The sequence below is a fragment of the Protopterus annectens genome, chromosome 9.part0 (assembly GCF_019279795.1).
Source record: "Protopterus annectens isolate FY-2018-M chromosome 9.part0, PAN1.0, whole genome shotgun sequence".
Classification (NCBI taxonomy): domain Eukaryota; kingdom Metazoa; phylum Chordata; order Ceratodontiformes; family Protopteridae; genus Protopterus; species Protopterus annectens.
The window spans coordinates 1,153,800,273-1,153,816,549 of NC_056743.1; the positions used below are offsets into that span (position 1 = coordinate 1,153,800,273).

At 45.0% G+C, this 16,277-nt stretch overlaps 1 protein-coding gene across 1 annotated transcript in view; it reads left to right on the forward strand.

Annotated features, from left to right (window-relative positions):
• The window catches only part of RNF20 (ring finger protein 20), a 1,863,764-nt gene that overhangs the window by 654,248 nt on the left and 1,193,239 nt on the right, over nt 1-16,277 (forward strand). The window contains exon 11 of the mRNA XM_044084026.1: nt 8-143. Coding sequence (XP_043939961.1) covers nt 8-143 — 136 coding nt within the window. The remainder of the gene's footprint in view (nt 1-7; nt 144-16,277) is intronic.

Genomic DNA, 16,277 nt, shown 5'->3' on the forward strand with positions numbered 1-16,277 from the left:
ATTTTAGCGTGATGAGGTGGTTTTGCAGAAGAAACTACGTACAGAGGTGATTCAGTTAGAGGACACACTTGCCCAAGTCAGGAAGGAGTATGAAATGCTGCGGATTGAATTTGAACAAACTCTTGCTGCAAATGAGCAAGCAGGTATGTAGGTAACTTATCTTGTTTGACAGTCATCCCACAGTACTGTGTAAGAGCAATCTGTGCTGCAGAACATTTATAGCTGTATTACGTTGAACCAGGCATCTGATTTTTGATGGCTGTTTATCCTCCCTCCACCACAGAATAGCTTTTTGCTACTCTTCCTTCATCAGTAATCTGCTATCTTTTGATGTCTTTCCATATCACTGTTGTGGTATTCTTCACATAGTGGGTCTCTTGCCAAGGGTAAGTCAACATCTGGCCAGTATACCAAAGCCTTCAGCTCTCATAGGCACCGTACTTCACATGAATGCTCCATGCACAAGACACAGCACATAAAGGTGACATATGGATGGAAACATTCAGGACTACTTTGCCGCCAATCCAAATGCCATTATCAAACTTCGGTCTGAATGCCCTTCTACAGTGCAAGTTACCAAGCCATTTTTTTTTCAGATAATGCCCCATATGGGTTTCTTCTCTTCCTTTTCTTATTGTTTATTGTGTTCATGTCATCCAGATAGGGATAATGTCAGTGTGAGAGACAGATTTTCTATAAAGACTGTCATGATCAGAGTCTTTTTTGTTTGGGTGCTCCCATGATCATATCCAGTGTTCTGTTTACCATCTGTTTGTGCCTAAGGCCATCTGTAGTCACCTCTCGTCTTTGTCCATATACCTGGAGAATAAACGTGTTAAGGTGTTAGCTCAGGGTGCTGTAGTGGAATCCTCCCATCCGAGGGACAACTATCTGCCAAGAAAAAGATCAAAAAGTTAGGCCCAATTCAGCTGCTTTCCAGCCTCCCCCAAGTGACTGTTTTGAGGCTAGTGAAAGCCCAAGTCCATCCGGTGCTTGCTTCGAATTCCTATGCAGCAACCTCGTCGGAGGCCATCATGGATCTGGCTTGTCGCATGTCCTTGGAGGCTTTTCAGATGTCTTCACCTAACACTGAGTGGGAACCTTGGCTGTTATCTGAAGGACAGATTTTAGCGATGGAAGAGATTCCTGCAACTATTAAGGATTTGTGTCAGGGCCTGATCTTCATAGGATGTTTCAAACGGACATCCCACAGAAAAAGAAACAAAAGATGAAGCATATTTTCTTTATGAAGGCTTGCTAACATGAAAAGCAGGATTTCACTCAATTTATTCAGTGGATTGATGGCCTTCAGACCACCTCAAGGGGTCTCTGTTCCTGCTCCCCTTGGTCTTCTCTTCCAGTCTAAAGGCCTAGGGAATTGAATTTGTCAGATGAGGATCTGGACTCTTCCCACATCCCTTCCCCCTTGGTCTGTGGTTCAGAAGAGGAGAATTCCTTGGAATTCCAGGCTTCCCTATGGAAGAGCTCTGCTTTGAGGATTCTATTGTTCACACAATCAACTGTTTTAAGTTGGATTTTTCCCAGGTCTCTGATATTCACAAAAAGTATTATGAGCTCCTACAGGTGGTGTCTCCCAAGCCATCTACTGTTCCTCGTGTTCCGTCTGCCCTTTTAAATACCTGAAGTTATGTTGTCCTATCTCGCCTTCCTTCTTTCTGGTTGGGTTCGGAGCCGATCTCTGCTCCGATCCAGCCACTTCTATAGCTCAGAGTCTTTACTGGCTTGAGGCTAACCCCTATCCCAGCATGCCCAGCGGTAACTACCCAAATCTCATTTGCCACTTGCAGCGTCAAGATTGTCTTCTGCTGGCTCAGGCTAAGTAGTTAATTTTTCTTTCTAAAATTTATAATCAAGTGCTAAAACTTGGTGAGTTAGTTGCTAGTATCTCTTCCCTATTCATCGTCATTCTGATGTCCTTCAAGGATGCATCTGCAGTCCTTACAAATGGGTTGTCCTGGCCTCAGGCAGCCCTTCGGTCGGCCGGATTCCAAAGTCTGGGTCTGGCCTCGGCTGATGTCGCACTTCACCCGACGTCATAGCTGCAGTTCAGCGGGTATAAAGGCATCAGCCGACGCCATTTTCCCCAGTCTTTCTTGCCGCGTGGCACCCGAAGCAGAAGCTGTTCGCAAGTGCCGGTCGGTCAGAACCAGAGATTGCTACTACCGAAGACTTCTAAAAAGCTAAGTACCCCGTTGCGGACTCTTTCTTGCCTCAGCCGATGTCAGAAAAAGTGAATAACTGTTTAACTTGTGGGAAACAAATACCAAAGACATTTTAGAGGCTGCTACTTGGAGCTCCGTGCATACATTTGCCAAGCATTATAATCTACCCTTATACTCCAGATCCCGAGCAGGCTTTGCCACTGCTGTTTTGCAAGGGATCTTAACTACACCATAATCTTATTATTACCTCCTCCCCCAGTTTGGCTATGGTATTCTACCCATTTGTAAGGACTGCAGATGCATCCTTGAAGGACATAGTACAGTTTTGTACCTACCATAAATGTAGATGTCAGAGAGGTATGCATCTGCAGTCAGGATTACCCACCCTCCTTCCCCTCTGTGGTACTCCTAGGGTATTTGCCCATCTTGTAGCTAGCTGGGGGAATCTATTATGGTGTATTTGTTTGTATATATGTATATACATGTTTATTTCTATTTGCTCTGTATTGTTTGGAAACTTTTGCATTTATCCAAATTTAGCCTTCCTAGAGGGCACCTGGCATCTGGGGCAAGAAACACTGAGGAAAATGGCGTCGGCTGATGCCTTTATACCCGCTGAACTGCAGCTATGACGTCGGGTGAAGTGCGACATCAGCCGAGGCCAGACCCAGACTTTGGAATCCGGCCGACCGAAGGGCTGCCTGAGGCCAGGACAACCCATTTGTAAGGACTACAGATGCATACCTCTCGGACATCTACATTTATGGTAGGTACAAAACTGTACTTTTTTTTTGCTGTTAGGCCGTAGTTTCTCATGGGCCTTCCCTTGATTGTGTGTTGTTGTCGGCAGCCCGTTTGAGTTGGAAGGCTTGTTCTTTCTTTCCTATTGCCCCTCCTTGTCATCTAGGGAGAAGCCATTTTAGAGGCTTTCTCCCTTTGCGGGAAGTAGCCATTTAACTTAGAGGCTATCTTCCCTTCTTTCCTCTGTTAAAAACAAACAAAAAAAACTTTATTGTTGTACTAGTCCAGTTTTGTTTTCTGCTAATATGTCAAAAGAAAACCTGAAACAGTCAAGTTTTAAAAAAATGTGACTGGTGCTGCCAGAAAATGTCCCTTACGGACGGGCACATTAGTTGCATTTACTGCTTAGGGGCTGTCCACCTGCAGAATTTGTACTCTATTTGCCATGGGTTTAGTGCACAGGTCCTGCAGGAGAGACATAAACAGATTTTGAGAGGGTTATTAAAACCCCATGTTGAAGTTGCTTTGGACACTCAGCTTTCTAAAAAAAAAACTGATGAGAAGCTGGCCTCTTTGGCTCTGACAAAGTCCAGAGTCAAGACATCTGAGCCTTCGGAGCAGACATTTGGCTCCGAAGTGTCTCTCTCCGCAGTGGCTCCACAAGTGACCTCGGATCCTTTCCAGATTCACAAAAAAAGAAATCTCCTCCTTTGGAGCTGGTGAGATCTATCCCACAGTCTCCACTTTTGCAATCTGTGGCAGGTAGTCCCCGGTCCTCCACACACTCCTCTCGATCATCCAGGAGTCTATCGGATGGTGATGTGGAGAGAGTGGTGCAGAGGCTGCTCAAGGCACCTGTATTTGCAAAATTGTTGTCGAGCCCAGCCAGAAGGAAGTGGCGCAATTGTCCGAACCAGTCCCTATGTCTCTTTCTCGTCTGACTGCTTCTAGTTCAGAGCCGGAGTGCAGGGAAGTTGTAGTAGTCGGTTCTGACAGCCTTGGGCTTATCGGTTCCGACATCTGCTCTGACCTCCTCGATAGCTCGACGTGTCTGGGCACCGAGACACTCTCGTCTGCTCCGAGGGGGAAGTGGCATCGGACCCTTGTCCGACCCCTCCCCTCTCCCTCTCAGAGCTTCGGTGCAGGTGAGCTCGGCTCCCACATCGTCCTTGGACCCATCACCCTCAGTGCAGAGAAGGTCTCCAGGCTCCTCGGAGCCGGTGCCTTCGAGGTGATGAGGGTGCCGTCTGCCGAGACTGCTCCACCCTCTGATCCATTGGCTCAGTCCCCTTCGATAACTGTCTCTGCCTCGGACCCTCCTGTCTGTCCCAAGTGTAGGGAACCTATGCCCCTGGATGCCCACTGGGTGACCCCTCTTCTTCCGAGACTTCCCCCTGAGCATGCTTTTAGAGGTAGTTCCCAGGAAGAAAAAATGCAAGAAGCATGTGGACTCCCCTGAGTCATTCACTGCTGACAGACTTGGAGGAATCAGAAGGGTCCCCCTGTTAAGATGTCTCATTTTCAGACATCCTAGAGATCCTTAGGCAGAGGGGAAACTGGAAATCTCTTGCCCCTTCTGGGGACGAGTCAGTGTACCTGGGCGCATTTGGTTCCCGACCCTCCACTTCCTGGGTGTCTCCGCCTTTCGACCCACTTTTGTCAGTGGTGAGTTGAAAGGCATGGAGTGCTCCAGACACCATGGAGCCCGTTCCGAAAAGGCCCAACAAATTCATAACTGCCCCTGAGGACAAGACTTTCCTTTCAAAAGGCATACCTGCTGATGCTATGGTGGTGGTGGCAGCAGTCACCAAGAAGGAACTTTCAGAAACTTCCTCTTCTATCCATCTGCCTAGCAAGGAGTCTAGAGCTATGGATAGATATGGGAAACATGATGTTCTTTGTGCTTCACTGTTAGTCATTACATTTGGGTAATCTGCTGGCAGGTTGTCCTCAGTCGGCTTGAATAAGAAAGGCTTGGGTCCTGCGTCGGTTGCTGTCTCCTCTTCTATGACGTCAGGGGTATAAAACATGCAGCAGACGCCATTTTATTCAGTCTTTCTTGCCGAGCGGTGCCCGAAGCCGAAGCAGTTCGCAAGTGCCGGTCGGCCAACTCGTGAAATTTTCGCATTCGAGTTTCAGAACCGAAGTCTTCAACTAAAGCTAAGTACCTTGTTGGGGAAACTTTCTCTTGCTCTTTACCGATGTCAGTAAAAGTTAATAATTGCATTAATTGTGGGAAGCAAGTACCTCATATGGATTTTCATTTGTACTGTATTCCTTGCCTAGGCCCAGATCACAACCTGCCTTACTGTCGGTTTTGTGCTAGATTTAACCAACGTACTATTAAGCGTCGGTATATTTTTGTTTCAGAATATTTTGGATCCAGATTTAATTACCCTGAAATATCGTCTGATAGCAATCCGACTACCGGCGTTCACAAAAAGCGCAAAGAAAAAGACAGACCGTCGAGGTCCAAAACCGGTATGCCGCGAGACTCTGAGTATTGAACCCGCAGATCTCTCTCCCTCGGATGGGTCCGGAGCCGCTGAGCAGGCGCACCGGCTTCTGTGGGTGTTTTCAGGCCTCAACATTTTTATATAAAACCAACACCAGCTACAAAAATAAGATCAAAAACAACTTCTAAGTCTAAAAAACCAATGCATGAGCCATGTGATCAGGCCCTTATGCGTAAAAAAACAGATGATCAAAATGGCTGAGGACTTAATTACCTTGATCAGGGCCCCCCCACTAAGAGGCCTAGGCAAGACACTGATTATGAATCTTCAGATCAGGTTTCTATTCTGATTCCTCTTCTGATCAGGAATTTTCTATATCACCCTATGAGGATTCAGATGCAGAAGAGTCCATCCCATCTGCATCTCCTCCTGAGGGGTTATTCTTTTGGAGAAACCTTGCATACTTTAAGGGAACATTTTCATTGGGAGAGTCAGGATTTCTCTGAATCAAAAAAGAGGCTTAGGGATTTCCTTCCTCAACATAGGCCTTTGGCAATACCTCCTGTGTTAGACATTGTTGATGTGTTTTCGGAATCGAGCATGGTTCTTCATTCCCTACCTCCGGCTCCTAGTAAGCCAGACAGATATTACAGGGTTCCTGACTCCCACAAATTTCTATTCAAAAATCCTGCTGCTGACCCTGAAACTATTTCACAGGGTCCCAAAGGTGTAAAGGCCTCTACAGCCAAAAATCCTACCCCCTCTGATAGAGATTGCAGGGCGCTGGATAGATGGGGAAAGAAGGTTTATGCGTCTGCAACCTTGGCAGTTAGGGCCTTAAACTGCCAGTTTTATATGCTTACATATCAACAGCATGTTATAGGCCTATTGAAACAGAAAATTGTTGATTTCTGATTGTGTGAAAAATAAAGAATTACAGGAATTATTGCATGCAGCAGAACAGGTTGGAAAGCATACTTTGCAATGTGGTTTTGATTTCTTGGAGGCCTCTTGCAGGGCCACAGTTACTGGATCTGTGATTAGAAGGCATGCCTGGCTCAAGGAGCAAAGTCTGCCTGATCATGTTAAAGCTAAATTGTTGGATACCCCTTTACAGCATGATACTCTGTTTGGTAATAAGGCAGAAGAGGTTTTAAAGAAAATGGAAGACAAAGCTAAATCTATGCAAACACTAAAAGATTTCTTACAAGTGCAGCCACCCAGATTCAGTAGACACTGGCCTACTAAAAATTGGTCCTTTCCTGTGTCCAACAGAGCCTCTCAAGGCAAATCCAGGCGGTCAAAAGGCTCTAGATACCAATCACAGGGTTCTTACAGGTCAAAGCAATGGGGTGCCTCCACCTCCAAATCTGGAGGAAACCAAACGCGAGCCTACAGTAAGCAGTTTCAGTGACTTCCCTCTACCGTCACCAAGCACTTATCCTTTGGCAGCCCCCTTGGGGGGGGGAATTAGCACTTCATGCCCGAACTTGGCAGTTCATTACCCAGGGCAAGTGGGTATTAAACATAGTATCCCAGGAGTACAGATTTCATTTCCATACTTTGCCATTCCGAACAGTTGGCCAGATTTGCCACAACATCAGTGGGCAGAGGCTCAAACAGCTTACGTCCCTCATGGATATGGGGGCTATTCAACCAGTACCAGAACAGGAAATAGGACAAGGTTTTTATTCAAGGCTGTTCCTGGTACCCAGAAAAGATGATGCCTGGCGTTCAGTACTGGACTTATCGATGTTGAAAACATTCATGGACATTCCAAAATTCAAAATGCTGACTTTACAACAGCTACTGCCTATGCTGGGCAAGAATGCTTGGTTAGTGACTCTAGAATTAAGAGGCATACCTGCATATCCCAGTAAGGGAATTGTGCAGAAGATACCTCCACTTCAAGGCAGGTTTTATGCATTATCAATTCTCTGCACTGCCCTTTGGCTTATCTACTGTGCCGTGGGTCTTTACAAAGTGCCTGGCACCGGTAATTGCATTTTGCAGACAAAGATGTATACAAATTTATCCTTACTTGGATGACTGTCTCATTCAAGCAGAGAACAAGGACATTCTTCTTCAACATCTGGCGTTTGTAAAAAGGCTTCTAACTTGCCTAGGATACACAATAAATGAAAAGAAATCACAACTGGTACCCTCTCAAAAAATTACATTCCTGGGTGCAAGCTTGAATACAACTGCCCAGATGGCTTACCTTATGCCAGACAAAGGCAACTGACTATATACTTCAAACAGATGGCAACAAAAACCCAGTTATCTGCAGCACAAACTCTGCAGGCTTTGGGGTTCATGGCATCCTGCATTCTACTAATTCCATATGCAAGACTGCATATGAGGAAACTTCAGTGGTACCTAAAAAGTTCATGGAGTCAGCATTGTCACAGTCTGGAAACAATTATTCCTCATTCCCTGCCTACAACAGGAGTTTTTTTGGTGGGCAGAGACATGTCACCAAAACAAGGGACTGTCATTCACTCTACCCCCTGCTACCAAACCCTAACTACAGTCGCATTAGACTATGCTTGCGGGGCCCACCTGGTGGGGAGATGCATTCAGGGCATATGGAGCCCAAAACAAATCTGCATATCAACCAGAAAGAGATGCTAGCTGTTCAGAATGCCCTGACAGCCTTCAAGGACTTACTTCATCCAGGACAACTACTGATAAAGACGGACAACACCCTGGTTATGTGGTACATAAACACGCAGGGGGGTACACATTCCTACCCCCTTTGCAGACTAGCCGTGGCATTGTGGAACACAGCCTTGACTTACCAAGTACATCTTCAAGCTCAATTCCTGCCAGGAAAACAAAATGCTCTGGCAGATGACCTACGCAGAAATCTTATGGACCCGCACGAGTGGAAACTGGATCCACAAGTCTTCATGGTAACACAGAAATGGGGGGAGCCCAGACATAGATCTATTTGCCTCCCCCCAAAATTATCAACTGGACAAATTCTGCACAATGACTTATTACAGACAAGCATGGAAAAGTGGATGCCCTATCCTTCAGTTGGAAAATCAGTCTACGCCTTTCCCCCTCTGCCTCTTCTCTCCAAGGTCTTACTAAAGGTCAGACAGGAAAAAACAAAAGTGATCCTTATTGCTCCAGACTGGCCTTGCCAGCACTGGTACCCAATTCTAAGAAATATGTCTCAACTCCCTCCTTCGAACTTTACCTCATCTATTGTCTCAGCAGAGCAATCAAGTTCTGCACACCCTGCTCCAAACTCTGAATCTTTGCAGCATGGCTGATCATGTAACTATTCAAATGACACCTCTCAGTAAATCTGTTATGGATGTCATTTTGGAAGTCAGAAGGCCTAGTACTAGAAAATCTTATGCTGATAAATGGAAGAGATTCTGTGCTTGGAACCAAGCACAAGGAATGGACACACCAAAACCAAACATCCCTCAGAATTTACAATACTTGACTGAGATGCTTGACAAGGGCCTATCCTTCTCTTCAATAAAAATCCATGCTTCTGCCATCTTGGCTCATTACAACACAGTGCCTCACATCTTTTCTCATTCTCTGCTAAAACAGCATCTAGAGTGGCCACAAATTTAAGGCCTCCCAGAAAATCACCAACTCCTGCATGGGACCTCAATTTTGTGCTGGAAAAACTCACCCTGCCTCCTTTTGAACCAGCAGCTACTGTGGGTATAAAGTTTTTATTTTGGAAAACTGCTTTCCTTTTGGCAATCACTTCAGCAAGAAGGGTTTCAGAGCTGCAAGCTCTCATGGCTGTGGAGCCTTTTTATTACATTTTACCCTGACAGGGTGTCCCTCAGGACGAATCCCTCCTTTATGCCTAAGGTGGTATCCAGTGTGGCTCTTAACCAAACTATTCACCTTCCATCTTTTTACCCAAATCCACAGAACAAGGGGGAGCGGATTCTGCATTCATTGGACGTACACAGACAACTAAGATTCTACTTAAATAGGACCAGATCTCTAAGTATGTCTGAGCAACTACTGGTGGCATTTGCTTCAGGATCAGAGGGGAAGGCTATATCAAAGCAGACTATTTCTAAGTGGATAAGCCACTGCATTCGTTTCTGCTACTTGCATCATGGTAAACCTGTACCCAAGGGAATCGGGTCACATTCCACCAGAGCTACCTCTACCTCAGCAGCCTTTCTCAGAGGAGTTCCAACCAAAGACATTCTAGAAGCTGCTACTTTGAGCTCTGTTCATACCTTCACAAAGCATTATCATTTGCCTCTCTTCTCTAAATCCAGGGCAGGCTTTGCCACTGCAGTTCTGCAGGGCCTTCTAGCTGCCCCTAATGCTATTTAGTTCCATCCTCCCATCCATAGCTTTGGGATTCTACCCAAATGTAATGAATGCAACAGTGAAACACGAACATAGTACAGTTGTGTACACTTACCATAAATGTAGATGTTCGAGTGTATTCACTGTTGCAGTCCGGGTTACCCACCCGCCATCCCCCTTTTCTATAACTTCTCTTTCCTTCACTATATTCTAAAGCCTTTGTGGTGTATTTGCTTTTAGATGAAGGTAAAGTTATGTTGCTAAAAGTTCATTTTATATATATATATATATATATATATATATATATATATATATATATAATTTTTTTCTTTTTTTTTTTGCTCCCCATTTGGGGGGCACCTGACATCTGGGGCACGAAAAACTGAATAAAATGGCATCGGCTGCCTGTTTTATACCCCTGACGATCTGACATCATGGAAGGAGGAGACAGCAACTGATGCAGGACCCAAGACTGTTATTCAGGCCGACTGAGGGAAACCTGCCAGCAGATTACCCAAATGTAATGACTGCAACAGTGAATACTCTCGAACATCTACATTTATGGTAAGTGTACACAACTGTACTTTTTCTTGTCAGCAGCCTTTACCCTCAGGTCGCTGAACTATTTATCACATTTCAAAGACTTCAGAGGGATCTCCTTAAAGAGCTGGGAGATACCCTCCAGGATCCTACAGCTGAGGAAGCAGCCTCCAAGTCAGCTAACCAGCTAGCGACCCTAACTTCCATTGTTAACTCCTCAATGCGCCTGATTTCTTACACAGATGGAGGGAGTAGGGCTGCAGGCACAGGAGTGGCATTGTGTACACGCTCCTGGATGCACCTTTGTCAATTTGCAGAGCCCTTCAAGTCCTCCTTTACTAATGCCCCCTTTGATGGCTCGGCCTTGTTCGGGCCACAAGGTAGAGACTTACCAGGAGTGAACGAGATGGCAAAACTCTCTCTGCTGTAGGAGTCCATTTTTCCACTGCATCCAGACCGTATCATAAAGGCCAGAAGAGTGGCAAAATGTGGTTCTGTAAATCCCAGGGAGCTTCGCCTGACACTTGTGGAGATTATTTCCCCAGGGGCAGAGGGGGCAATAACAATGGGAGATGCCGGTCTCGTGGCGGGGGGGGGGGGGCACAGCAGGGCAACAGACACGATGTTCTTCGTGTTTCACTGTTGCAGTCATTACATTTGGGTAATCTGCTCTGCTGTAGCCCTCAGTCGGCCTGATTAACAAAGTCTTGGGTCCTGTGTCGGTTGCTGTCCCTTCTTCCATGACGTCAGGTCATCAGGGGTATAAAACATGCAGCAGATGCCATTACCCCAGTCTTTCTTGCTGTGCGGTGCCCGAAGCAGAAGCAGTTCGCAAGTGCTGGTCGGCCGACTCCTTAAATTTTCGTTTTCGAGTTTCAGAACCAACGTCTTCTACTAAAGCCAAGTACCCCATTGGGGAAACTTTTTTTCTTGCTCCATACCAATGTCAGTAAAAGTTAATAATTGCATTACTTGTGGGAAGCAAATACCTCCTAAGGATTTCCATTTATACTGTATTACTTGCCCTAGGTCCTGATCATAACGTGCCTAGCTGTCGGTTTTGTGCTAGATTTAACCAACGCACTATTAAGCGTCTGTATATCTTTGCCTCAAAATATTTTGGAAACAGTTTTAACTATCCTGAAATGTCGTCTGATAGCAGTCCGACTACCGGAGTACACAAAAACCGCAAAGAAAAGGACAGAGACAGACCGTCTAGGTCCAAAACCGACAAAGCTTCTCCTAAGGCAGTCGCTGGTTCGCCAGTACTCTGTGAGATGTTTTCACAGCCCCTAATACCTGCTGCTTTCAAGTTGCAGGCCCCTACTGAGACGCATGTGGAGTCCGGCACGCCGCAAAATTCTCAAAGTATTGTACCTGCGGATGTCTCTCCCTCGGATTGGTCCAGAGCCGCTGAGCAGGCACCTGCTTCTGAGGGTGTATTCAGGCCACAACATTTTTATAACAAACTGATGCCAGCTTTAAAATCAAAGACAAAAGCAACTTTTAAAGCTAAAAAAATGACGCATGAGCCACATGCACAGGCCTGTATGCCCAAAAAGCCAATGATCAAAATGGCTGAAGACCTAATTGCCTTGATCAGGGGTTACCAACCCCCTCCTGATGAGGCCTAGGCAAGACACTGATTATGAATCTTCAGATCAGGTTTCTATTTCTTCTGATTCCTCTTCTGATCAGGAATTATCTATACCACCCTATGAAGATTCTGATGCAGAGGAATCTATCCCATCTGCATCTCCTCTTGAAGATTATTCCTTTGGAGAAACTTTGCATACTTTGAGGGAACATTTTCACTGGGAGAGTCGAGATTTCTCTGAATCAAAAAAGAGGCTCAGGGATTTCCTTCTCCCTCAGCATAGGCCTTTAGCCATACCTCATTGTGGGATGATGTGTTTTCGGAGTCAAGCTTGACTCCAGATTCCTTACCTCTGGCTCCTAGCAAGCCAGACCGATATTACAGGGTTCCTGACTCTCTCAATTTTTTTTTTTTATTTAGAAACCGTTTTGCTGACCCTGAAACTATTTCACAGGGTCCAAAAGATGTTAAGGCCTCAGCAGAAAATCCTACCCCCTCTGACAGAGATTCCAGGGCACTGGATAGATGGGGAAAGAAGGTTTATACGTCTGCAACCTTGGCACTTAGGGCCTTAAACTGTCACTTTTATATGCTCAAGTATCAACAACATGTTATGGGATTATAGAAACAGAAAATGATGTTGATTTCTGAATGTGTAGAAAATAAAGAATTGCAGGAATTATTGCATGCAGCAGAACATGTTGGAAAGCATACTTTGCAATGTGATTTTGATTCCTCAGAGGCCTCCTGCAGGGCCGCAGTTACTGGATCTGTGATTAGGAGGCATGCCTGGCTAAAAGAGCAAAATTTGCCTGCTCGTGTTAAAGCTAAATTGCTGGATGCACCTTTACAGCATGATACTCTGTTTGGTATTAAGGCAGAAGAGGTTTTGAAGAAAATGGAAGACAAAGCTAAGTCTATGCAAACTGTAAAAGACTTCTTACAAGTGCAGCCACCAAGATTCAGTAGACACTGGCCTACAAAAAATTGGTCCTTTCCTGTGTGCGACAGAGCTCAACGGGGAAAATCCAGATACCCTAAAGGTTCTAGATACCAGTCACAGGATTCTTACAGGTCAAAGCAATGGGGTGCTTCTACCTCCAAATCTGGAGGAAATAAAGCGCAACCCTACAGTAAACAGTCTCAATGACTTCCCTCTGCCATCACCAAGCACTTATCTTTTGGCAGCACCCTTAGGGGGAAAATTAGCACTTTATGCTCAAAATTGGCAGTTAACCCAGGACAAGTGGGTGTTAAACATAGTATCTCAGGGATACAGATTCCACTTCCACACTCTGCCAATTGCAAACGGTTGGCCAGATCTGCCAAAAAAATCAATGGGCAGAGGCACAGACACAAGTTATGTCCCTCATGGATATTGGGGCTATTCAGCCAGTACCAGAACAGGAAAAAAGGACAAGGGTTTTATTCAAAACTGTTCTTGGTATCCAGAAAAGATGAGGCCTGGCACCCAGTACTGGATTTATCAATTTTGAACACATACCTGGACATTCCAAAATTCAAAATGCTAACTTTGCAGCAGCTTCTGCCCATGCTGGACAAGAACGCTTGGCTGGTGACATTAGACTTAAAAGAAGCATACCTGCATATCCCAATAAGGGAATCGTGCAGAAGATACCTCCGTTTCAAGGCTGGCTTTATGCATTACCAATTCTCTGCACTGCCCTTTGGCTTATCTACTGCGCCCAGGGTTTTTACAAAGTGCCTGGCACCAGTAATTGCATTTTGCAGACAAAAACGTATACAAATCTATCCTTGGACGACTAAGCAGAGAACAAGAACATACTTCATCATCTGGCATTTGTGAAAAGGCTTCTAACATGCCTAGAGTACACAATAAATGAAAAGAAATCACAACTGGTACCCTCTCAAAAGATAACATTCCTGGGTGCAAGCTTGAATACAACTGCCCAGGCGGCTTTCCTCACGCCAGACAAAGACAACTGACTACTTCAAACTGATGACAACAAAAACCCAGTTATCTGCAAGACAAACTCTGCAGGCTTTGGGGATCATGGCATCCTGCATTCTACTGATTCCATATGCAAGACTGCATATGAGGAAACTACAGTGGTAACTAAAAAGTTTATGGAGTCAACATTGTCACAGTCTGGAAATAACGATTCCTTTCATTCCCTGCCTACAACAGGAGTTTCTATGGTGGGAAAAGACATGTCACCAAAACATGGAACAGGCTTTCACTCTACCCCCTGCCAGCCAAGCCATAACAGACACATCAGATTATGCATGGGGGGCCCACCTGGCGGGAACATGCATTCAGGGCATATGGACCCCAAAGCAAATGCATCTGCATATCAACCAAAAAGAGATGTTAGCTGTTCAAAATGCCCTGACAGCCTTCAAGGACTTACTTCATCCATAAAAACTACTGATAAAGACGGACAACACCACGGTTTTGTGGTACATAAACAAGCAGGGGGGTACGCACTCATACCCCCTTTGCAGACTAGCCATGGTGCTGTGGGACACGGCCTTGACTTACCAAGTACATCTTCAAGCTCAGTTTCTGCCAGGAAAGCAAAATACTCTGGCAGACGATTTAAGCAGAAACCTTATGGACCCTCACGAGTGGAAACTAGATCCACAAGTCTTCAACATGATAACGGAGAAGTGGGGGAGCCTGGATATAGACCTTATTTGCCTCCCCTCTGAATTATCAACTGGAAAAATTCTGCACAAGGACTTATCACAGACAAGCATGTAAAGTAGATGCCCTATCCTTCAGTTGGAAAAACCTATCAGTTTACGCCTTTCGTCTTCTGCCTCTTCTTCCCAAGGTCCTACTAAACGTCAGACAAGAAAAACCAAAGATGATACTAATTGCCCCGGACTGGCCCTGCCAATACTGGTACCCAATCCTAAGGAATATGTTTAAATTCCCAGCTTGGTACTTGCCTCAAATACCTCACTTACTGTCCCAGCAAAACAGTCAGATCCTGCACAATCTGTTCCAAACACTGAACCTGGCAGCATGGCTGATCATGTAATTATTCAAACAACACCTCTCAGTAAAGCTGTGATGGATGTCATTTTGGAAGCCAGAAGGCCTAGTACTAGAAAATGTTATGCTGATAAATGGAAGAGATTCTGTGCTTGGAGCCAAGCACACGGAACTGACACAGCAGAGCCAAATATTCCTCAGATTTTACAATACTTGACTGAAATGCTTGACAAAGGCCTATCTTTTTCATCAATCAAAATCCATGCCTCTGCCATCTCGGCTCATTACAACACAGAGCCCACCAATCTTTTGTCATCCTTTACTAAAACAGTATCTTAGAGGGGCCAAAAATTTAAGGCCTCCCAGAAGATCACTTAATTCCTGCATGGGACCTCAATTATGTGTTGGAAAAGCGTACCCTGCCTCCATTTGAACCAGCTGCTACTGCAGATCTAAAGTTCTTATGGAAAACAGCTCTGCTCCTGGCAATTACTTCAGCAATAAGGGTCTCAGAGCTACAGGCCCTCCTGACTTTGGAGCCTTTTATCATATTTTACCCAGACAGGGTGTCCCTTAGGACCAGTCCTTCATTTATGCCTAAGATGGTCTTCAGTGTGTCTCTTAACCAAACAATTCATCTGCCAACTTTTTATCCAAATCCGCAGAACAAGGTGGAGTGGATTCTGCATTCTTGGACTTACACAGACAACTAAGATTCTACTTGAGCAGGACTAAAGCTGTAAGAAAAACTGAGCAGTTACTAGTGACATTTGGTGCAGGATCAGAGGGAAAGGCTATTTCAAAGTGGATATGTCACTGCATTCGTTTCTGCTACTTACACCATGGCAAACCGGTGCTCAAGGGCATTAGGTGTCATTCCACCAGGGCTGCAGCTACATCAGCAGCTTTTCTCAGGGGTACCAACCAAAGACATTGCAGAGGCTGCTACTTGGAGTTCTGTTCGCACTTTTACAAAGCATTATCATTTGCCTCTACTCTTAAGTCCAGGGCAGGCTTTTCCACTGCAGTTCTGTAGGGCCTTATAGCCGCCCCTAATGCAGTTTATCTCCAGCCTCCCATCCATAGCTTTGGGATTTTACCCAAATGTAATGACTGCAACAGTGAAACACGAAGAACATAATACAGTTTTGTACACTTGCCATAAATGTAAATGTTCGAGTGTATTCACTGTTGCAGTCCAGGTTTACCCGCCTGCCATCCCCCTTTTATTCTGGAGTTTCTCTTTCCTTCACTATCTTCTACAGCCTTTGTGGCGTATTTGCTTGTAGATGAAGGTAAAGTTTGTATTATTGCATGTATGTATAGCTTATATATATATATATATATATATATATATATATATATATATATATATATATTTTTTTTTTTTTTTTTTGCTACCCATTTGGGGAGCACCTGACATCTGGGGCAAGAAAAACTAAAGAAAATTACATTGGCTGCCTGTTTTA